Source organism: Melospiza georgiana, chromosome 8, assembly GCF_028018845.1.
Source record: "Melospiza georgiana isolate bMelGeo1 chromosome 8, bMelGeo1.pri, whole genome shotgun sequence".
NCBI lineage: Eukaryota > Metazoa > Chordata > Aves > Passeriformes > Passerellidae > Melospiza > Melospiza georgiana.
This window is the reverse complement of record NC_080437.1, coordinates 31239825-31257600: the sequence shown is the minus strand read 5'-3', so window position 1 is coordinate 31257600 and position 17776 is coordinate 31239825. Positions and strand designations below refer to the sequence as shown.

Here is a 17776-nt window from a genome sequence, read left to right as displayed (position 1 = left end):
ATGTTAGGGAAAAATAATTTTTTTTTTTCTGTGGAGCTTTTTATGTTACTTGTCACATCTTAAGACAAATACTCCCTGCAGTAAAGTTTTCAGGCAGAGGCCTCATGATGGGATTTGTCTTGTGTTCTAAGAAACTTGCTCTGGCTCAAGAATTAATGAAACAATGTAGTCTCTTTACTACAACTTGATAGGGAAAATTTTGTACACAACATCTTAGATGTCCTTTTGCTTTCTGAAACTGACGATTTTTCAAATTCTTAAAAGTAAAAATTGCTGGAACAGTTAGGTCCAGATGCAGCTCAGATGGTCCCTCTCTAGATCTCTTCCAGAGACTTCATCCAAAGCATCTGCAGGATCCCAGTCCATTTTCTTTCTTTCCTGGTGCAGAAATGCCCATTGTACTGTGAAAGTTGGTAAATTTGTGTCTCTGCCATCTCTGCTGTAGTTGGAAATGGACTGGGACTTTTTACTTCTGCTCTTTTTTCCAGAGCTGAAAACTAGGCTGCAGATGCTGAAAGATTTTACTGAGGTTTTTTAGCACTTCAAAAAGCTTTGGAAAAACTTTAATAGAAGTGTATTTAGCATAAGTTTTCAAATGTTACATTTCTGACATGGCTTTTATTTTTTGCAATAACATCACACGGGGTTTTTTAATTCATCCTAAGAAGTACATGGCAATTGTTTCTGTCTGCTCTTGCAAAATAAATATACCTCTTCTACTCTTCCATTGAAATGTAAATTATGATCAATGAACATATTTTTAAAGCATATATGCTTTTTTGTAATAATTTCCATTCAGTTATAATTCACAGTTGCCTTAATGCTGCTCGCAATCTGATTGCATAGCATCAAAACAAATTTTTGAGTTACCATGAAATAAAAAAATACTAATTTTCTGACATGTCTTAATTTACTGAATTATTTTTCAGTTGCTTTTTTACAGTGACTCTTAACTTTCCCAGTGTTATTTATTTCCTCTGCTTTTGCTTCATCTTTGTTACTCTCTAATTCAACTCTGTTTATTGTCTATTCCTTCATGAGCTTTCCTGGACGTCTCATTTTATTGTATGTTTGTCTGATTTAAGATGTAACACTTGTTTGGAACACTATAAATTTGAGAAGGCAGGTGATGTAGAGTTGTTATTTCTTATGGACATGGTGGAGGAGACATCTTTTATTTGTGATTTAGTTCTTCTTCTCCCTGGGGTCTATCATACCTCAACATCACTCCCCTCCACTCACACACAAATTGCAGCACTGTTTAAAAAAATGCTTGCTTGAGCATAATACAGTGAAGGAATTTGGCCTTTTCCAAAGATACTTCACAACTTCTATTGATAATAAAAAAGAGTCAAAACCAGCTTCTCAGCAAGCAAACAAAAAGAGCTCATGGTTGACCATGATCAGTACCCCTGTGTGGTAGGCTCTGACATTAGTGCTGCTGAGCTTCCTGGAAGATATGCAAATGGAGTGACTTTTTCCAAATTAATGTGAATTCTTTCTTGGCAGCTTCTGTCTTGGATATAAACTCTCTTCAACTGCCTCTGCTCTGTCCTCTCTCATCTGTAGCAGCATAACAAGAGGGAGGCTTCAAATACATCTGGAATTATGAACAAGCAGACAATTAGTGAATAGATAATATATGGGCTCAGTGCTTGTTAATGAGTGGCAACCATTTTAATAATACTTCTACAAATCATAACACACTATTATTTACTCATGTTTAGTCTTAAATTTAGTTTAAACAAGAAAAATGAAGGGATGAGCTTCAGTAGTGGTGGAAATGGCAGGGTGTAACAGAAAATGGCTTTATTGGGGTTAAAGCAAGAGAAAAATCTTGTTCCACTCAAAGCAAAAGTGGGAAGAGTAGTAACTTAGAAATTTGTTAAAGGCACAGAAATAAAGAGCAGCCTGGAGATTCTGTATGGGTTGTCTTGTGGTACCACTCATGAAATGAAATAAGAACATAAGGAATGCCAGTAGTGAGGAACAAAAGAGAAAGATGGTTATGGGAGAAAACAAAGCTTTGCCCAGTTGTAGCTTTATGGACTTACAGTGATATTTTCAAATTATTTAATTATATTCCCAGCATTTACATTTTGATAATAAATCCATGCACATCCTCTCAATAAGTCATAACTCTGAGTCAGAGTGTGCCATCTGGATTGAAATGCTTCTCCATTTTCTGTGCACACATACTCAAATAACTGGCCTTAATTCTCGTACCTTCAGTTAGTTTGTTTCTAACACAGAAGTATTCACATATAGCCTTTAGCCAAAATAAAAAGTAAACTGAGACCACTTTAATGACTTTGATTCCAGTTGATGGTAGCAAACCCCATAGTGAGGGTATTGTGATAGCTGTCAGTTCCCATATGTTTTGTGGTGTTACAGTGTCACTCTGTAGTCTTTATTTTAAACTGCTTTCAATATCTCATTTCAGTTGGCTTCCAGAAAGTGTTCATCTTTGTGAGTGTCATCACTTATTTTAATAAATAATTTGTTTTCTTCTTAATTTCCCTTCATCCACAGTGTAGTCTGTGCTCAGCCCCTTGCCTTAATTTTCCTACTTGCTGAGTTTTGGGGCAGCCTCTTAGTATGGTATTGGAATGATTTATCACAAAACATACTTCTGCATTTTTCAAAGTGCATACGCTGCTAAATGGAAATGTCAGACAGTTCTGGGCTTTTGTGAAGCAAGTTTCTTCAGTGTATCTAGCTTAACAGTACACATCAACTTTGTTTTTGTGACAGCTGATGGACATGTTCTGTCATTGAGATTCTGATGGTCTTTTATAGGGGTAAACGTAGAAGTATCTGCCTGTATAGAAAATTGTCGTTAAATGTGTAGCAGATCAGGATGCTGATTTTTGCCTGTAAAATCAAGGTCAGAAGCTTTGGTGAATGCTGTGATGATTATGTGGCTTTTTGCAAAATTTCTTCAGTAATTTGTGAATTGAAATAAAGATTTTGTAAAATTCTTTGGGTTTTTCAGCAAAGCAAAACTAGATCAGCTCAACTGGTAGACTGAAGGCAGAGGGGTGGATTTGAGAAGCAGAAAGATGGGAAAATTCCTTCAATACTTTCCATCTTTGGCACTGTCCAGAAGACAGAGTTGGGAGATCATCTGTCATGCACAGGATGAATGTGCTGGCTGGAACACTTAATTCCTGTTGAAACTGGTAGATAAGTTACCCAGTGGTTTTGGAGGCTGTCAAAGTGTATAATTAAAATGTAATTGAAATTAGGTAGTGCTTTTTCTTACCCATGCTGTCAGCCCATCCTGCTCACTGTTACATGGTGAGCAGAACAGGCTGAGTGATGCTTCTTCAAAGGAGAGAGAGGGATAAGACTTGGAAGTGTCACATTCTGAGGCAGATTTGGAGGACAGATAAAATCAGAAAAGGTAAGGACAAAACCAGCTGAAAGTCTGTAAATCACTAGTTATTTAAATTAAATAGACAGGCCAGGGTTTTGTAACTTCCTCATTTATAGTAGCTTATTTCAGTTTTCTCCTTCACCCTTCCTGTGTGTCTTCCCCCAGGTGAGGGTTCATTACTGGTAGGACTGCTCCAGTTAGGAGAGTTTGCTTTTTCCACCCCTAGTTGTAGGTGTGGCCAGAATAAACTGATCTTGTCACGGGTAGAAAGTAGGCATGCTGCTTCATAGGGGTTTAGCTTTCCAGGGCTGCCTGGTCAGCAGGATTTTTCTTATTTAGCCTTGCACCTTGAGCTTCTCTTTGCACATTCAAGAAAATTGTCAGCATGCAGAGGGGCAATTTATAGAATACTTAAAAGTAAAAATTAGCAGAAATCTGTGTAAGACAGGCAAAGCCCTGAAAAACAGGTGAGAGAAAGAAGCAAGGGTTGTTCTGATGGAAGCCATCGGGAAAAAGTTGAAATTAGAGGGTGTATGGAGGACATTGCCCTACAGAACATTTGAAGGTGAGAGCAAGAAGAATGAATGTGATTCCAAAGGCAACAGGGCTTCCTTTGAAGTTGGGAAAATTTGCCAGACTTTGTACAAGGTCTGTTTAAATAAAGACTGTCTGCAAGACTGGATGTAATATTTGGTTATTAAGTAAAAGGGCATCTGCTCTCATAAAAGCCACCCTGTTTTGTTCATGTATGTTATTGGCTATTTTCCTACTTTGTACAGGCTTTCTATAGAATAAGCTCATGGCAGCCTGACAAATGGAGCATTTATTGTGGCTAAAAGTACTGTAAACAAAACCAAAATAGCAAGTTTTATTGGCTTTTATAATACATTTCAATTTTTTAAATTGGCAGTAGTATAGTGGAATTTAGTGTTTTAGGACCCAAATGTTGTTATCTGAAAACAGTGGACTTCATTTCCCCATTCTTTTTTCTCTCCTCTCTAGAGCTGTTTTTTCTATTTGCTGCTCACGCCCATGTGTTGTCGAAACAGATTCTAATAAGAAACATTTATGGTCTTAGTTGCTCATTCACGTGCAGCTCCCCATAAATGCATTGCCTGCATTTGTTCTCATCTGTTTAAAAAAGTAATTAGTTGCCTTTGAATTTTGAAGAAAATCATGATTTGAGTCTGCTTCTCATATTGTCTTGTTATGAGCTGAAGCATATGGAACCTTCATTATAAGTAAAACAAGATAAACTCTCCAAGGTAACAAAGAAACCTCCTTGAAATGCCTATGAAAATTAAATATCTGTCTTTTATACAGAGATTTGATCCAGCAATCATTATTCAAATAGAAATTCCATTGAAGACCAGAGGAAATTTGCTGGAGCAAAAGAGTTTATGATTGAATTCTGTTGGAATCAGTAGCAGTGTTGAACCTGGTTCCAGCAGGACCTGCTGTTGTCTTCCTAGGGAAAGGAGAGTTTCTTTGTTTTCCCACCTGAACTTATTTTTAATGTCAAGTTCTTCCAGATATACTTTGAGAAGAAATGTAGAAGCTATGAAGGCAAGGTCTTAGTTGTGGGCTTCTTTTTAAGAAGAGGTAAATGTCAAAATAGTTCATTTGCCCTTAGCAGGTGAGTGCTGGTAATGACACAGCATTGTTGATTGGTGATAAGAACAGCAATAATTGTTAAATAAATTTTTAAAATAAAATACCTTCTTTCCCATAGCAAAAGATTAAGAATTTATGTCATGTACTTGTTCAAAAACAAGTTAGGTGTCATGGATAAATTTAAGGTTTTGATCATTTGGAAGCAGAAGCATAGAAAAATTCACCAGTTTTATCAGAGATATAGTGTTAATGTTTGAACCCTGTGAGGAGAGGGAAAAAGGGAATGTTTTGTTACAGTGTAGGCTGGGATATTAAATTTAAATGTCCAAAAGTGAAGTCCTTTCTGCCTCCTACATTTCTCAAACCACTCATGAGCCTTATTTTTGCTGGTGTGTATATTTAGTGTGTGGCTGAGGAGCTGTGGGAGGACTCTCTCAGGTCCAGGATGGTTTTTGTTTGCGTTTTTTATCTGCACAGGAGCTGTCTGAGGCTTACTCATTATGGCTGTGTACTGTTTCTATTTTTTAAGGGAATATGTGAACATATTTACTTTTAAAGAAGAGTTTTAATGAAAGTAGGCTATCCTGTCTTCCAGTTTTTGCAACATTATGTTAGCACAAAGACAATTGACTTTTGGTTCTGTTTTTGTTTTCTGTAACAACTCTATAGAAGACTTAAAGTGTTTCTGGAATCAGTTACCAAAGAATTGAAGCATTATTAGCTAAAAGGAAAAACAATCCATCTTCTTCAGACACATATTCCAGGTTTTGTATTTCATTTAAAGTATATAAATGAAGTTACCTCACAAGAGAAGAAAAGCTATTTTCCTAATGATTTAATTATCTTTCACCTGGTTTGAGCTTCTGAGTCTACTGGTCTGGATTTATATTGTTCATTGCAAGAACAGAGGAGGTCTGATGAATTATTTTGCTTGGTATGAAGTATAAAATCTTGTGAATATCACAAAGCAACATAAAAAAGGGGCATGATAATACTCCTTATCCTTTTGTTATGTCACTTTTGGAAGTATTTTCTCAACTGAAAACATGTGATCTCTGCCTGAAAACTTGATTACAGCAGTCACCTTTAAAATATATTTATGAAATGTGAAAATAAATTGAGGGTTATTTTTCTGCTTTCCTGACCTTTTTTTTGTATATTTGACAGGATTGAATAATGTATGTATAACTGTATAATCCATTTTGTGTCTGTGTTAATAGGCAATTTAATTTCTTAGTCTCTCCAATTCAAAAGTTACTGGTGGTCAGGCACTGTTGTTGTGTTAGTCTGTGTGCATGGATTTCTCCTGAAAATGGGTTTTAAAGCACTTCTTTGGAGCTGGTGGATCTGAAATATGCCCTTGTGACCTTTTGAAATAGGGAAAGACTCTTGGTGATGGTTGTGGAGAAGGGATTGTGTGTTGGTCATTCATTTAGGTGAAGCTGTGGAGGGAAGATTGAGCCATAATTCTGCAGATGCTTCCATGGGACAATGGAGCACAATAGGGAAGGAATAAGACACTTGGATAATGATAAAGCTTTTGCTGGACCTGGCAAAGAAGCACACTTGGCTTTTTGAAACAGATGATCACACCTTTGATCTCTTTTCAAGGAGTGGGGATTTATGTCATGGTTCCAAAGGAAATATTTCTGAAGTTAATCCTGCTGGTGACCTGCAAAAGAGAGGATGCTGTTGGAGACACCTGCGTGCTCACTTGTGCCTGTGCAGTTTCTGTCAGCGTCCAGAGGGGAGGCAGTTGCAGAATTGAAATGGTGGCTGACTGCTCAAGGCTCTCAGATATTTCTTAGCCAGCATTGCTGCAGTTGTCATAAATCTTAACCAGTGCTTAGAAGGAAGGAAAGAGGGGAAAATGTTTGCTAGTGTGTAAACCTGAGCAAAATCTAAGGAGAAAAGGTTACTAGATCAAGTAGGTGCCGCGTAGAATACATTAATATACATCACTACTAAAGGACACTTGAAGGCTATAAAAAAAAAAAGAAAATGTATCTGTATTTATAATTAAGTACAAATTCTCCTTCATAAGCAGATGGAAGCCCTTAACTTTGGTGATGTTTTGTCAGCTTCCAGAGTTGATTTTGATTTTGAAACAGGTGATCACTTTAAAGACCTTCCTCTTGCTTGGTTATTTAGTTTTGAAACAAATATAAACTAAGAAGTTTTTGCTGAAAACAAATATAAGCAAAGAAGTTGTCTTTGAAAACAAATATAAACGAAGTTTTTCAGTGCAGGAATGGTTGAATCTTTGATATAGGATTTGGGTTTTCATTCTTTAAATTGTTCTAACCAGATGCATTAACCAGCTAACAGGAGTGTAATGATAGAAAAACACAAGTTAATTTGCTCTCTTTCTCCTTTAAGGTGGTTTCCCCTAGAATCCAGACAAGGGAAGAGAACAAAAGACAGAGGAGAAATCAATGTCAACATTCAGTTTATGAGGAATAACATGACAGCAAGTATGTTTGATTTGTCAGTGAAGGACAAAACCAAATCCCCATTTGCTAAACTAAAAGACAAAATGAAGGGTCGGAAGAACGATGGGACGTTTTCAGATACATCCTCTGCAATCATCCCAAGCACTCACACACCTGATGCAAATCTAGAGGTGTGTAGTGGTGAAGTGCAAATGAAATCAAAACCAAAAAAACCTTTCCTCTTGGGCCCTCAGAGGCTGTCCTCAGCTCACTCCATGTCAGACCTGACAGGACCCCAAGTCTCCTCAGAGAAGATGAAATCCAGCACCGTTGGCTACACCCATCTTTTCAGGCGTCAGCTGGAGTCCTTTGGCTCTGTTGATGAAGGGGGTAAGTAACACTCCTGACCATTAAAATTACAGCTCACTGCTGTTAGAGCATTCACAATCTGTTGCTTCAGTTTATGAAGCACTCACAAGGCCAAAATGTTAAGAAATATCGCTGGCCTATTTTTTTCTTTAATTGCTGGTAACTCATAATTTTTATTTCTGAGCATAACAAATAACTTACATCGCTCATGATGTATGAAAGTTTAGCATTGTCTCTTATTTTGTCCTCATCTGAGAGTATATTGCATTCCAGAGGGGACTCTAGGCAAAATAGCATCTCGTGAGAAATAAGTCCAATTAAAAAGTCAAAAACTATCACCAAATTTTTAACCTGATTTATACAAAGAGCTGAAAATACTTTGAATTGCTTGAAGTTATTATGCAACATCATGCTATTGTCTCTAGACTGGCACACCAGTCATAGCTGTCTTCTCTGTAGAACTTCATTTTCATGCAGGAAGCAAAAATTTCCTGCAGTGCCTATCCATAAACATTTCTGAAACATGAAATCAAGGCCACAGCTGTTATTTTTTTTAATAGCTTAGTTAATCACCAGTGTTTTGAACTGAGGCTCAATTGCAAAGCTTCTAGATCTAAGCTAAAATGGGTTTTCTGCATGTCACAAACTGTGATATAGTGTCTCATTGATAATATACTAATGACAGATTGTTTGCAGGGAGTCTAAAATCTCCACACAGAAGGACATTAAGTGTTGATACTTCTAAAATGAGCCAACTTGACAGCACAGTTGATGAAACTGCACTTGAAGCACAAAATGACCCATTTAATGTGAGTGCTTCATTACCCCAAAAATTTGCTACACTGCCAAGACAGAAGAATCCATTTGAAGAAAGCCCAGCAACGTGGGATCAAAACATAAGTCTGTTCTCCAAACCTGTCGAGATCAGAAAAGAAATTAAAAAAGAGAAAAAAGAGAAAGTTAGCCTTTTTGAAAGAGTGACTGGAAAAAAAGATAGCAAGAGGTCAGATAAACTTAGCAATGGGGGATCAGAGAGTTCTAGTGACTTGAAATCACCGAGTGCGTTTGGGGAAGCTCCTCAGGAGAGTTTTGATTATGATTCCACTAATCCGTTCATGGCAAACTTCAAGCCTACAAGCATGTTGCCATCTTCAAGGTAGGTTTTTGCTGTATTTCAATCTGATATCTTGAACATGTTATATAAATGAAAATGTGGAGTATTGAGGAACACAATCTTTGTGCTTTATACATGTTTATATCAGTGCTTTTCTGCTTCTATGTTACAAACTTTTTATATCATTTGATCGTTTCCTGCTTTGTTTGGAAGTGACTTTTATTACTAATATGTGCTGTGAAGGTTTTTGGGTGTTTGTGGAAGACCTTGTTTGTGCTTCAGAATGGGCTCTCCCTGAAGTCTTCTGCTTTGCCTGAACATTTGTTGCTAATTTATTACATTGCCCTAAGTCAGGTTTGGAGAGGGAAAGTTTTCAAGTGTAAGGGGAAGAGAAAACTGACTAAATAAAAGTGGTGCAAATGGGATTAGTGAAAAGAAATCCTGTGGATGTCACTATTTGGGGGGGAAAAACAAAGGAGTATTTAGGTTCTATATGTTAGAGTACAAGAATTAAAGAACATTCTGTTTCTAAATGGGAGCACCCACATGAACTCTTATCTCACCTGAATTCATTTGGCTCACTGCAGCTTTGCTGGGTTCTATGCATTGAAATTGCTGCACGAGGCAGCAGTTTATGTCTTGAGCAGAATGAATTAAGTTACAGGACTGATAAGGAACTTTGATTTAAATAATCCATTTTAATCTTTGTTTGTCTATCAATGCTTTACTTGTTTTCCTTAAGAAAAAGTGTAACTCACTTTTAGTTTCCTTCCTGGGTTCTGATACTAGTGAGAAAGATAATCTTGGCTGCCTGTCTCTCTTTATACATGCATAAATATATATATGTATATATTTATCTACACTGCCACCCACATACACTGTTCACAATAGATAAATGTTTAAGAAGTTAATTAACTTTCATTCCTTTGCATTCTTTATTTTTTTTGTATATAAATGACAGGAATTAGCAGTCCTTGCTTTTTCAAGGTAATCATTCATTTCTGTGTAATGACTTAAATTTGGTAGAAAATGCATTTGAAATTAAAATGCTTCAAACTGGAATCTAAAGGCTGTAAAATCAATCACTGTTTTAAATGGAAAACGTAGTTCTAGAAGATTCACCTTTTCCTGTGTATTAATTCCTTAATTAATGACATGAGTAGTTTCTTAAAAGAAAAAAAAGGTTTTTGTTGTCTTGTTCTCTTAGAAGAGAGGGATTTTATTGTGTCCCATGGGTTAGAATGCGTGCACTCCAGATTTAAACTTAGAATCATTTTCTTAACAAAACTAATCATGGATGTGAATTAGGGAAATGAACTGAGATGGAACTGCTGTAGAAAATAATTTGTTGCTAGAAGCTCATCTGAGCTCAACAAATTATCTGCTTAGAGCCTTCTATGAGTCCAGTCAGTTCCTAGTGTCTTAAATACACAGTCTTAGAATATTTTTTATTTAATGAAGTATTTCTCTGGATTAGCATAAGGTTATGTTGTAGCTTGGTTTGTCAGAAGTTAAACTTTCATTCTAGTAAGTTCCTTTAAATAGAAATAATTCAAATAACAAGTAAAATTGCATAGCATTTAATTTTTTTAAATGAAACGGTGTATTCAGGGAGATGCTAGATATAACTAGTGAAATCTTTTGAAGTTCTTGAATGCAGCAGATCTTGATAAATATAAAACTTAATGGTAATCATGATGGACTTGTTTTCTTTGTTTTGTAATTAAAAAGCTCATCACAGTGCCCATTCAGAAGGACTCTAGTCATTTGTTTCTGTCTTTGTATGACAGTCCCTTTTACTGGTTCTTGACTTTTATGTAAACATAAACTTTTGATAAGACAGATATTATTTTATTTTCAAAAAGCCAAAAACAGTAAACATTCTGACCTTTTTTTGTGAAACAGCAATTATGGCATAATATCTAGCATGCACTAAGTTAAGTTAGAAGCTCTTTTTTTTTCTATGTTCTATTATGATGTTCTGTGTGAACCTTTTAGACTTAGTTTACTTTCTTCCAAATGTATCTTATAGAATTATTTTCTTTTGAAGTAGAAACTAATACAAAATGTGCATATTTAATAAGTTTACAGTTTAAGTTTACCTTTTATCTGTGGAGGATTGCTCGGATGGAATCCATTTTTAATTTTTTGAACTAGTGATACTGAAGAAAGAATTTGTATGAATATGTGCCCAAAATAAATGAAGCTGGGTAACAAATTCAGTATGCAGAAAGTGTAGGCAGGGAATTTAGTCTTTGGGTTGTTTCTTATTTACTCACTGTGCTATTAAGCTCTTTTGGATGAATCCCATTTGTGCAAGTAAACCAGACAGTACATTTTTATTAGGGTGTGTCCAAAATTAGTGTTCTGTTGTGGACCAGGTGTCTGCTTTGCAGGTGAATCTCCCATTTAACCCCACTTGGCTAAGCCTTGGTTTGGGTGATGGAGCATCCTGAGCTGAGGAAATCCCACTGGAGGATGTATTCTAGGAGCACACTGGAGCCATAAAACACCCAGTCTGTGCGACCAGGCTGGACACAAGGAAAAATGGAAGGAAAAAACCCAACCTATAGCATTGCTCCCTCAAAAAAATCCACCAAACCCAGCTCCTTCATGTTTGTGGTGTGACTGGCACATTCTCAGTGCTGGTGCAGCCACATCTGTAACCTTAGGGGGAAGCTTTCCAGTAACTTTGGTGAACTTTGGGTCAGGCTTAAGTCCATCCTAATTAATTGTGGTTGGTAATGTTGAGTGAGCAGTAACAATGTGGAGGACAGCAGCTCATGGCATCAGCTGGGTGAGCTGCTGAGCAGCCCTTCACCAGCCCATCCTGCAGTGCTTGGCTGGCTGGCTGCATGCTCTGCCACTAATTACTCCTATTTACTAATTAAACAAATGAAGATAAGTACATCTTCCACGTGTTGCTTTGCTGCTGATCCAAGAATTATAGAAGTGGTTCAGCAACACTTGTAGGATTTTTATTTTACAAAGCAAGTATGCCAGGATTATTTGAATTATTTTAATTGCTATTATTTATTATTGTTGTTTCATGAAGGTTTTAGAAGTATTTTGCAGAAGCAAAATGGACCCCTAATTTCTATTAATCTCTGATCTGGCAAAGCTGTTCTCTGATTTTGGCTAAAACTGTAAAATAGGGATGATGCTTTGCCTCCTGCAAATGCTGAGTGGATAAATGAGTATTTTTAAAGTGTTTTTGTAGATATGATATCACAGTGTTACTAAGTGTTAAGATTGGGGTTTCCATTGTCTGTTGTAGGCATCGAGATATTTATCAGCTGATTTCTTGACTATTTAAAAATACAGGAGTCTCACAGCAAAACAAAAAATGCTGGTTTTGCAAATACTACAAAATCTGTTCATTCCAGAGGTTTTGTATCATACAGCCAACAAAGAATTTTTAAGCAAACAATGTCTAGTGCTCTTAGCCAGCATTTACCAATAATGATTTTGGTTTTGTACTTCTTAATGCTCTGTTTTGAAACTTTTACCCAATATTGCCTTAAATTGCACTCATTCTTACAATTACTGCTGTTGTGGCCCTCAGGAGGTTAATTTGCAGTCAGAAGCCACGTGGCTTTTGTGTTGAACACAGTTAAAGAAACTGAGGGTGCTCCTGGAAAACAAAGATTGTTTTGTGCCATAACCAAAGCTTGTGCATCGTTTATCTGAAATTGTTTTTGTTTAGGAAAATACATGACACCACACTACAGGCTAATAAACTGATGTGAAAATTTCTCAATTTACACCACTTGACAAGTGCTAAAAGAAAAGCATCTTTAATTTTAATGTGTTATTAGGACCTTTTTAGAGAGATTGTACAAGTTATTAACAAGGTCCTCTGAGACAGGAGACGGGTAATTAACAAGACCTACAGAAAGGGAGTTTAGGTAATTAACAAGATCTCAGCCACTGGACACAGGGAGACAAATAGTCCAATATTTAAAGCTGACAGGTTGTTACTGGTCAGATCAAATTCCAGATCTGGGAAACTGGATTGGTAAGTGTTTGGGAGCTTTCTAATGAACATTATATATTTTTAAAATATATACACATACACGAATAATGTCTGTGTCTCTATATACACATGTATAGTGTATATATAGATATCTTATGTATATGTATATATATATATACATGTATGTATATACATGTATATATATATATACACATATACACAAGTAGATATATGTATATATAGTGTATATATGTATATATAGTGTATATATAGATATATGTATAGTGTATATACATATATATCTTGTATGTATATACATGTGTATGTACATACAAGAGAGTATACATACTCTCTTGTATGTATACAAGAGAGAGGCATTAAAAAAACCCCTTCTAAAGTAGCATTTCCTTGACCTAACTATTGTTATACTTCATAGAAAAGAAGATAAAGCTTGTGTCTACATACAGTTTACACTTTATCTCAAGTTCTGGCAATAAGTGTGTTACCTTCTTAAAAATGTGGAAGATGGAATAGTGGAGGAGAAAGGAACTTGTGAGATACTAGGATTCACTGTTACAATTACACATAATGCTCATATTTATAATATTAATCACTGGTGAATTGCAGCATAAATTATGAAAATATTACTTAATTTTTTTCTGTATTTTCTTACTGCTTCAGCAATTGTTCAAATTTGCAACTCAAAAAGAAAACAGCAGCCCAATCCTTCAATTCTTTTGCATCTTTCTGCTTGTAGTTTCTGAATGTGGTGATTTTCTTGAGCCTCTCTCCCACCTTCATCATATGTGGCTGTTAGAGCTGCCTGTCTCCTCAATGTCACATGTTCCAAACAAATCAGGGACTGCAGTTTTGTTTTTCCCAGTTTTTCCCATTTTGATATGGCCATTATTAGATTTGTTAAAAAACCAGTGAGGTGCCATGAAAACAGGAGGCTTTTGATAACAGTGATGTGTTTGGATAATATTAAATTGCTAAGTCTGAAGCACAGCTGATATCTGTAACATTTTGAATGTGTGATGGTCAGGTGTTTACAGAAGCTTTTGCAACATCCTGGTGTTCCTCTGGGTTCCTGCTTCTCACTTGAGCTGTGACAGTAGAGCAGGTGCCAGTCTCGAGTGAGCTGAAGAAGTTCTAAAGTAAAACCTGTTATCCCAAACCACAGTGAGGGTGAGTTATTAGTGCAATAACTTCAGCACAATCAAAGTCACTGTTAAATGGTTTCAGTCTTGCAGAGTTACTGGCAACAGCTCCATTGGAATGAACCCCAAAAGTTGCCTGATGAGAGCAAAGGATTGTAGTGGCTGTGTATTTCTCTGCCAAATAGGAAATTCAGTGTACAATGCAATTCACTCTGCTTTTCACATGCCTTTTTCAGAAATGTTGCTCTCTAGATATTGCTGTACTTGCTAAAGCAATAACGTCTGTTAAGACATTTTAGCACATTTATTTCTTGGTTATTAAAAAAATGACATCAGGTGAACTATGGTATTTTCAAAATTTTGTTTCGTCTGTTAGTGTTAGCATGTCTTATTTTAAGAACAGTGTACTTCTGCATTGCTTTTCTTGAAATGAATATTTTTTTTCAGTTCTCTACTGAAATTTGAGTAGACTTTAGTCACCTGTGATCTTCAGTCTAGGTAAAATATTGATGGACTAGGACAGTGCTTTAATTGTACTCCAGACCATTAACATTTGTTAATTCAGTGTGTCAGTGGAACATTATTTCAACAAGAGAAATACATTGATGGTATGAGAGGTAAAGTGAATTTACAAAACAAGCAGAAGTCCTGCAGTGATTCTTAGTCTGTCCTGCCAGGACTGTTATCATCTGATTTGAAAGATCACTGCATGTGATAAGAGAATAATGAAATCTTTTGCAAAGCTCCTGCAAAGGAGTGGTCACAGCATTTGGGACATGACTAAGGTGGGCTGGAGCCATCAACTCTTTGAGGGATATTGTAGAAGTACTTGGTATTAATCTTGACTTTTGCAGGCTCCTCACCAGCAATCAGTCACTCCTAATGAGTTGACTGTTTTAGGAATACTGTTAGGAAAGTTCATCCTGCTGGCTGCATGACAAGATTTTTTCAAGCTTTCAATGTCTCTTGGTGCACATTAGGGCATGTGAAATCTTTTTTGAGAGGATGCATGAGGCATATTATCTTTCCCAAGGGAAAATGCCTGTTGTATTTCATTTTAAAAAAGAATAATTTGTTCTATTGTTCCTTTATTAATAAATGCAGAAGCTATGTAAAAGCAATGCACTTTTTTTTTTCTATTTCATTATAAGAACTAAGGATTAGTTCTACTCTTTTAATAATTCAAAAATGGATCTGTAGGTTTCAGTGTAAAATATAATTTTAGGATTGTTTGATTTGTTTGTTGTTGACTTAGAGATCTCTAATAATAGGGTCTTCCAGTGGAAATCCTGGCACAACTTTTAGTCTAACAGTTCTTTAGTGGTCTCTTGAGAAAAAAAAGTTATTTGCTGTAGCCCAACTCCTAGTAAGAGGAGAAATATTTATATACTTAGAATTCTAAGTAATCAAGAAGAGGTAGTGAGAGCCACAAAACCTGATCCTTTTTTTGTGTCCTCCTGGGGTTACCCAAACTCCAAAAGGCCACAGGACATGGCTTGACAGCAGAGCAATTTATACAGTGAAATGTGTTAAGTGATGTTCCCCAGAATCTAATTGCAAAATAGATGGTAATATGCTTTTTCTGTACTTGTTTAGCTGCCAGACAAGACAGTCATTCCTTCTCAGAATATAAAGTGAGCTCTGCATTGCCAGGCACAGCAGGCTGATATTCTATGGAAGGCTAAGTTTCTGAATTTCATTAACTGTATCTGATTTTATTCATTTCTTTTGGTTTTGGTTTTCTTTTTTTTATTTTCTTGTGCAATAGTAATAACTTAAATGGCATCCTAATATTTCAAGATTTTTATATATGTTGTGAGAATCCAAAGAAAAATGCATAAGCACTGAAATCAGAATCAGTCCAAAGACCAAGAAGTGGGATAGGAATAGGAATTTCAACTCTAGTGAAAAATGAGTATGGCAAAGCTTTGCTAATTACCTGTATGCAGACATTCCATATTAAAGGAAAGAAACTGAAAGCTCATACTTACCTCATTGGTATAATAGATGTTTTACAGAATGTTAAGTTAACATAAATTTTAATACTTTGAATAGCAATGATTAATTTAAATATCCTAATTTTAATTTCTAATAGTATACACTACTATTAGATTAGTTACTACTATCATGTAACTAATAGGAATAGCAAAAGGTAAGTGAAAATCTTTTGGTCCTTAAGAAAATACTCTTTCCATGGAGCAAATTTAGGAGTCTGATTCCCATTCATTATGTTGTCAGACTAAATGGCACTAAAATGTTTAAATCAGTTATAGGAAAGATTTGATGAAGATTGTTTTAATCTCTAGGCATTCAGAAGCTAAATATTTATGCAGCCACTAGACCTGATGTTTGAATTTTTAACTGCTATTAAATTTCAATAAAGTTCTAAGATGCAGCCATAAACCTGAGCTTGTGACACATCCTGAACTCAACTCCACTGTATTCTTCCTATACAAACTGTTAATTATCAACATGAAATGGAAGTATTTAATTACCATAAAAAAGTGTTATCAAAAAAAAGTTTCAATTAGTTCTAATGAGATGTTTTTAAACAGAGAAAATGACACTACGGTACAAAATAATATGCTTGCTATGATTATGAAATAGCAACCCAGACCACTCTACAGAATCAGCCCTGCAGTATGTCTGTCTCCATTATTAGTTTATATTATTTTTACTTCTCATCCCTTTCTCCCCTCAGGAGCAGGACAATAGAAAAGGGTTCTCAGCTCAGATGAGCTAAACCTGAAATCTAAGCCAATGAAACCCCAGAAATTCAAACAAACTTTACTGTTAGAGAAAAATGTAAAAAGAAAGTTATGTCCAAAGCTGTAAAATAATATGGAACAATAAAATAATGGATATGATTTAATCTGGTAAAAATGTCTGTTATATGAAGTAACTGTCAGGGACACTAATTGAATTCCCAGCTGGGTGAAATGGGGGACAGGACTGATTATGCTGGGTTGGAGAAATCTGTTCTGCCTAGAGAAGGGTAGAGGGGATGTGCAAGTTGGGGGCTCAGTGTCACTTCCATGATCCTACTGCAGCTGATTTATAATCTGTGCTGGCAGGATTTACCTCCCTGCTAGTAGCTCCTTGAAGGTGATCAGAGAGAATAAAAATTTGTTACTGGTAAGAGACAAACTGTTGAAAATCAGTATGAGGCATCACCTGAAGGCACATGAAAAGTCCATTTGTTAGAAAAGAAATATCTTTTTTTACTTGTAAACTGAGCAAATTTTGTTTGGGCATAATTGACAAACAATAATTATCGAATCCCACAGTGCCAGTTTTTCACTATCACTGCTCACAGTAATCCTCACTCTACAAAAATCCAAAAGATACTTTTTTTCCCCAAGCTGTGTACATGGGAACTTCTCCCATAGCAGGAGTTCCCTGCCAGTTTATCAAACTCTGGGAAAAAACCCCAGAGACTAGATTATAACTAACACTGTCACTATGAACTGTGAGTGTAACACAGGAGAAAACAATGTTATTTTTTATAATTGTTCAGATCATCGATTTCAAAACAATGTTATTTTTTTATAACTATTCAGATCAATGATTTCAGAATGCTTTTAGGCTGCCCAAAGGAAGCTTGTGCTGCTTGTACAGCATGGGCTGCAGTCCTGTAGGTTTGTTTTATACAATTATTGCCAGTAATTGAGTGAGGTGGTAACTTTAGGTGTATATTATTGTGATGAAATTTAAATTAAAAAATAAATGCTC

General features: G+C 35.9%; 1 protein-coding gene across 1 annotated transcript in view; it reads left to right on the top strand.

Annotated features, from left to right (window-relative positions):
• Positions 1 to 17776, top strand: part of RAB11FIP2 (RAB11 family interacting protein 2) — a 32353-nt gene that overhangs the window by 3875 nt on the left and 10702 nt on the right. The window contains exons 2-3 of the mRNA XM_058029208.1: positions 7373 to 7815; positions 8491 to 8950. Of these exons, the coding sequence (XP_057885191.1) occupies positions 7373 to 7815; positions 8491 to 8950 (903 nt within the window). The remainder of the gene's footprint in view (positions 1 to 7372; positions 7816 to 8490; positions 8951 to 17776) is intronic.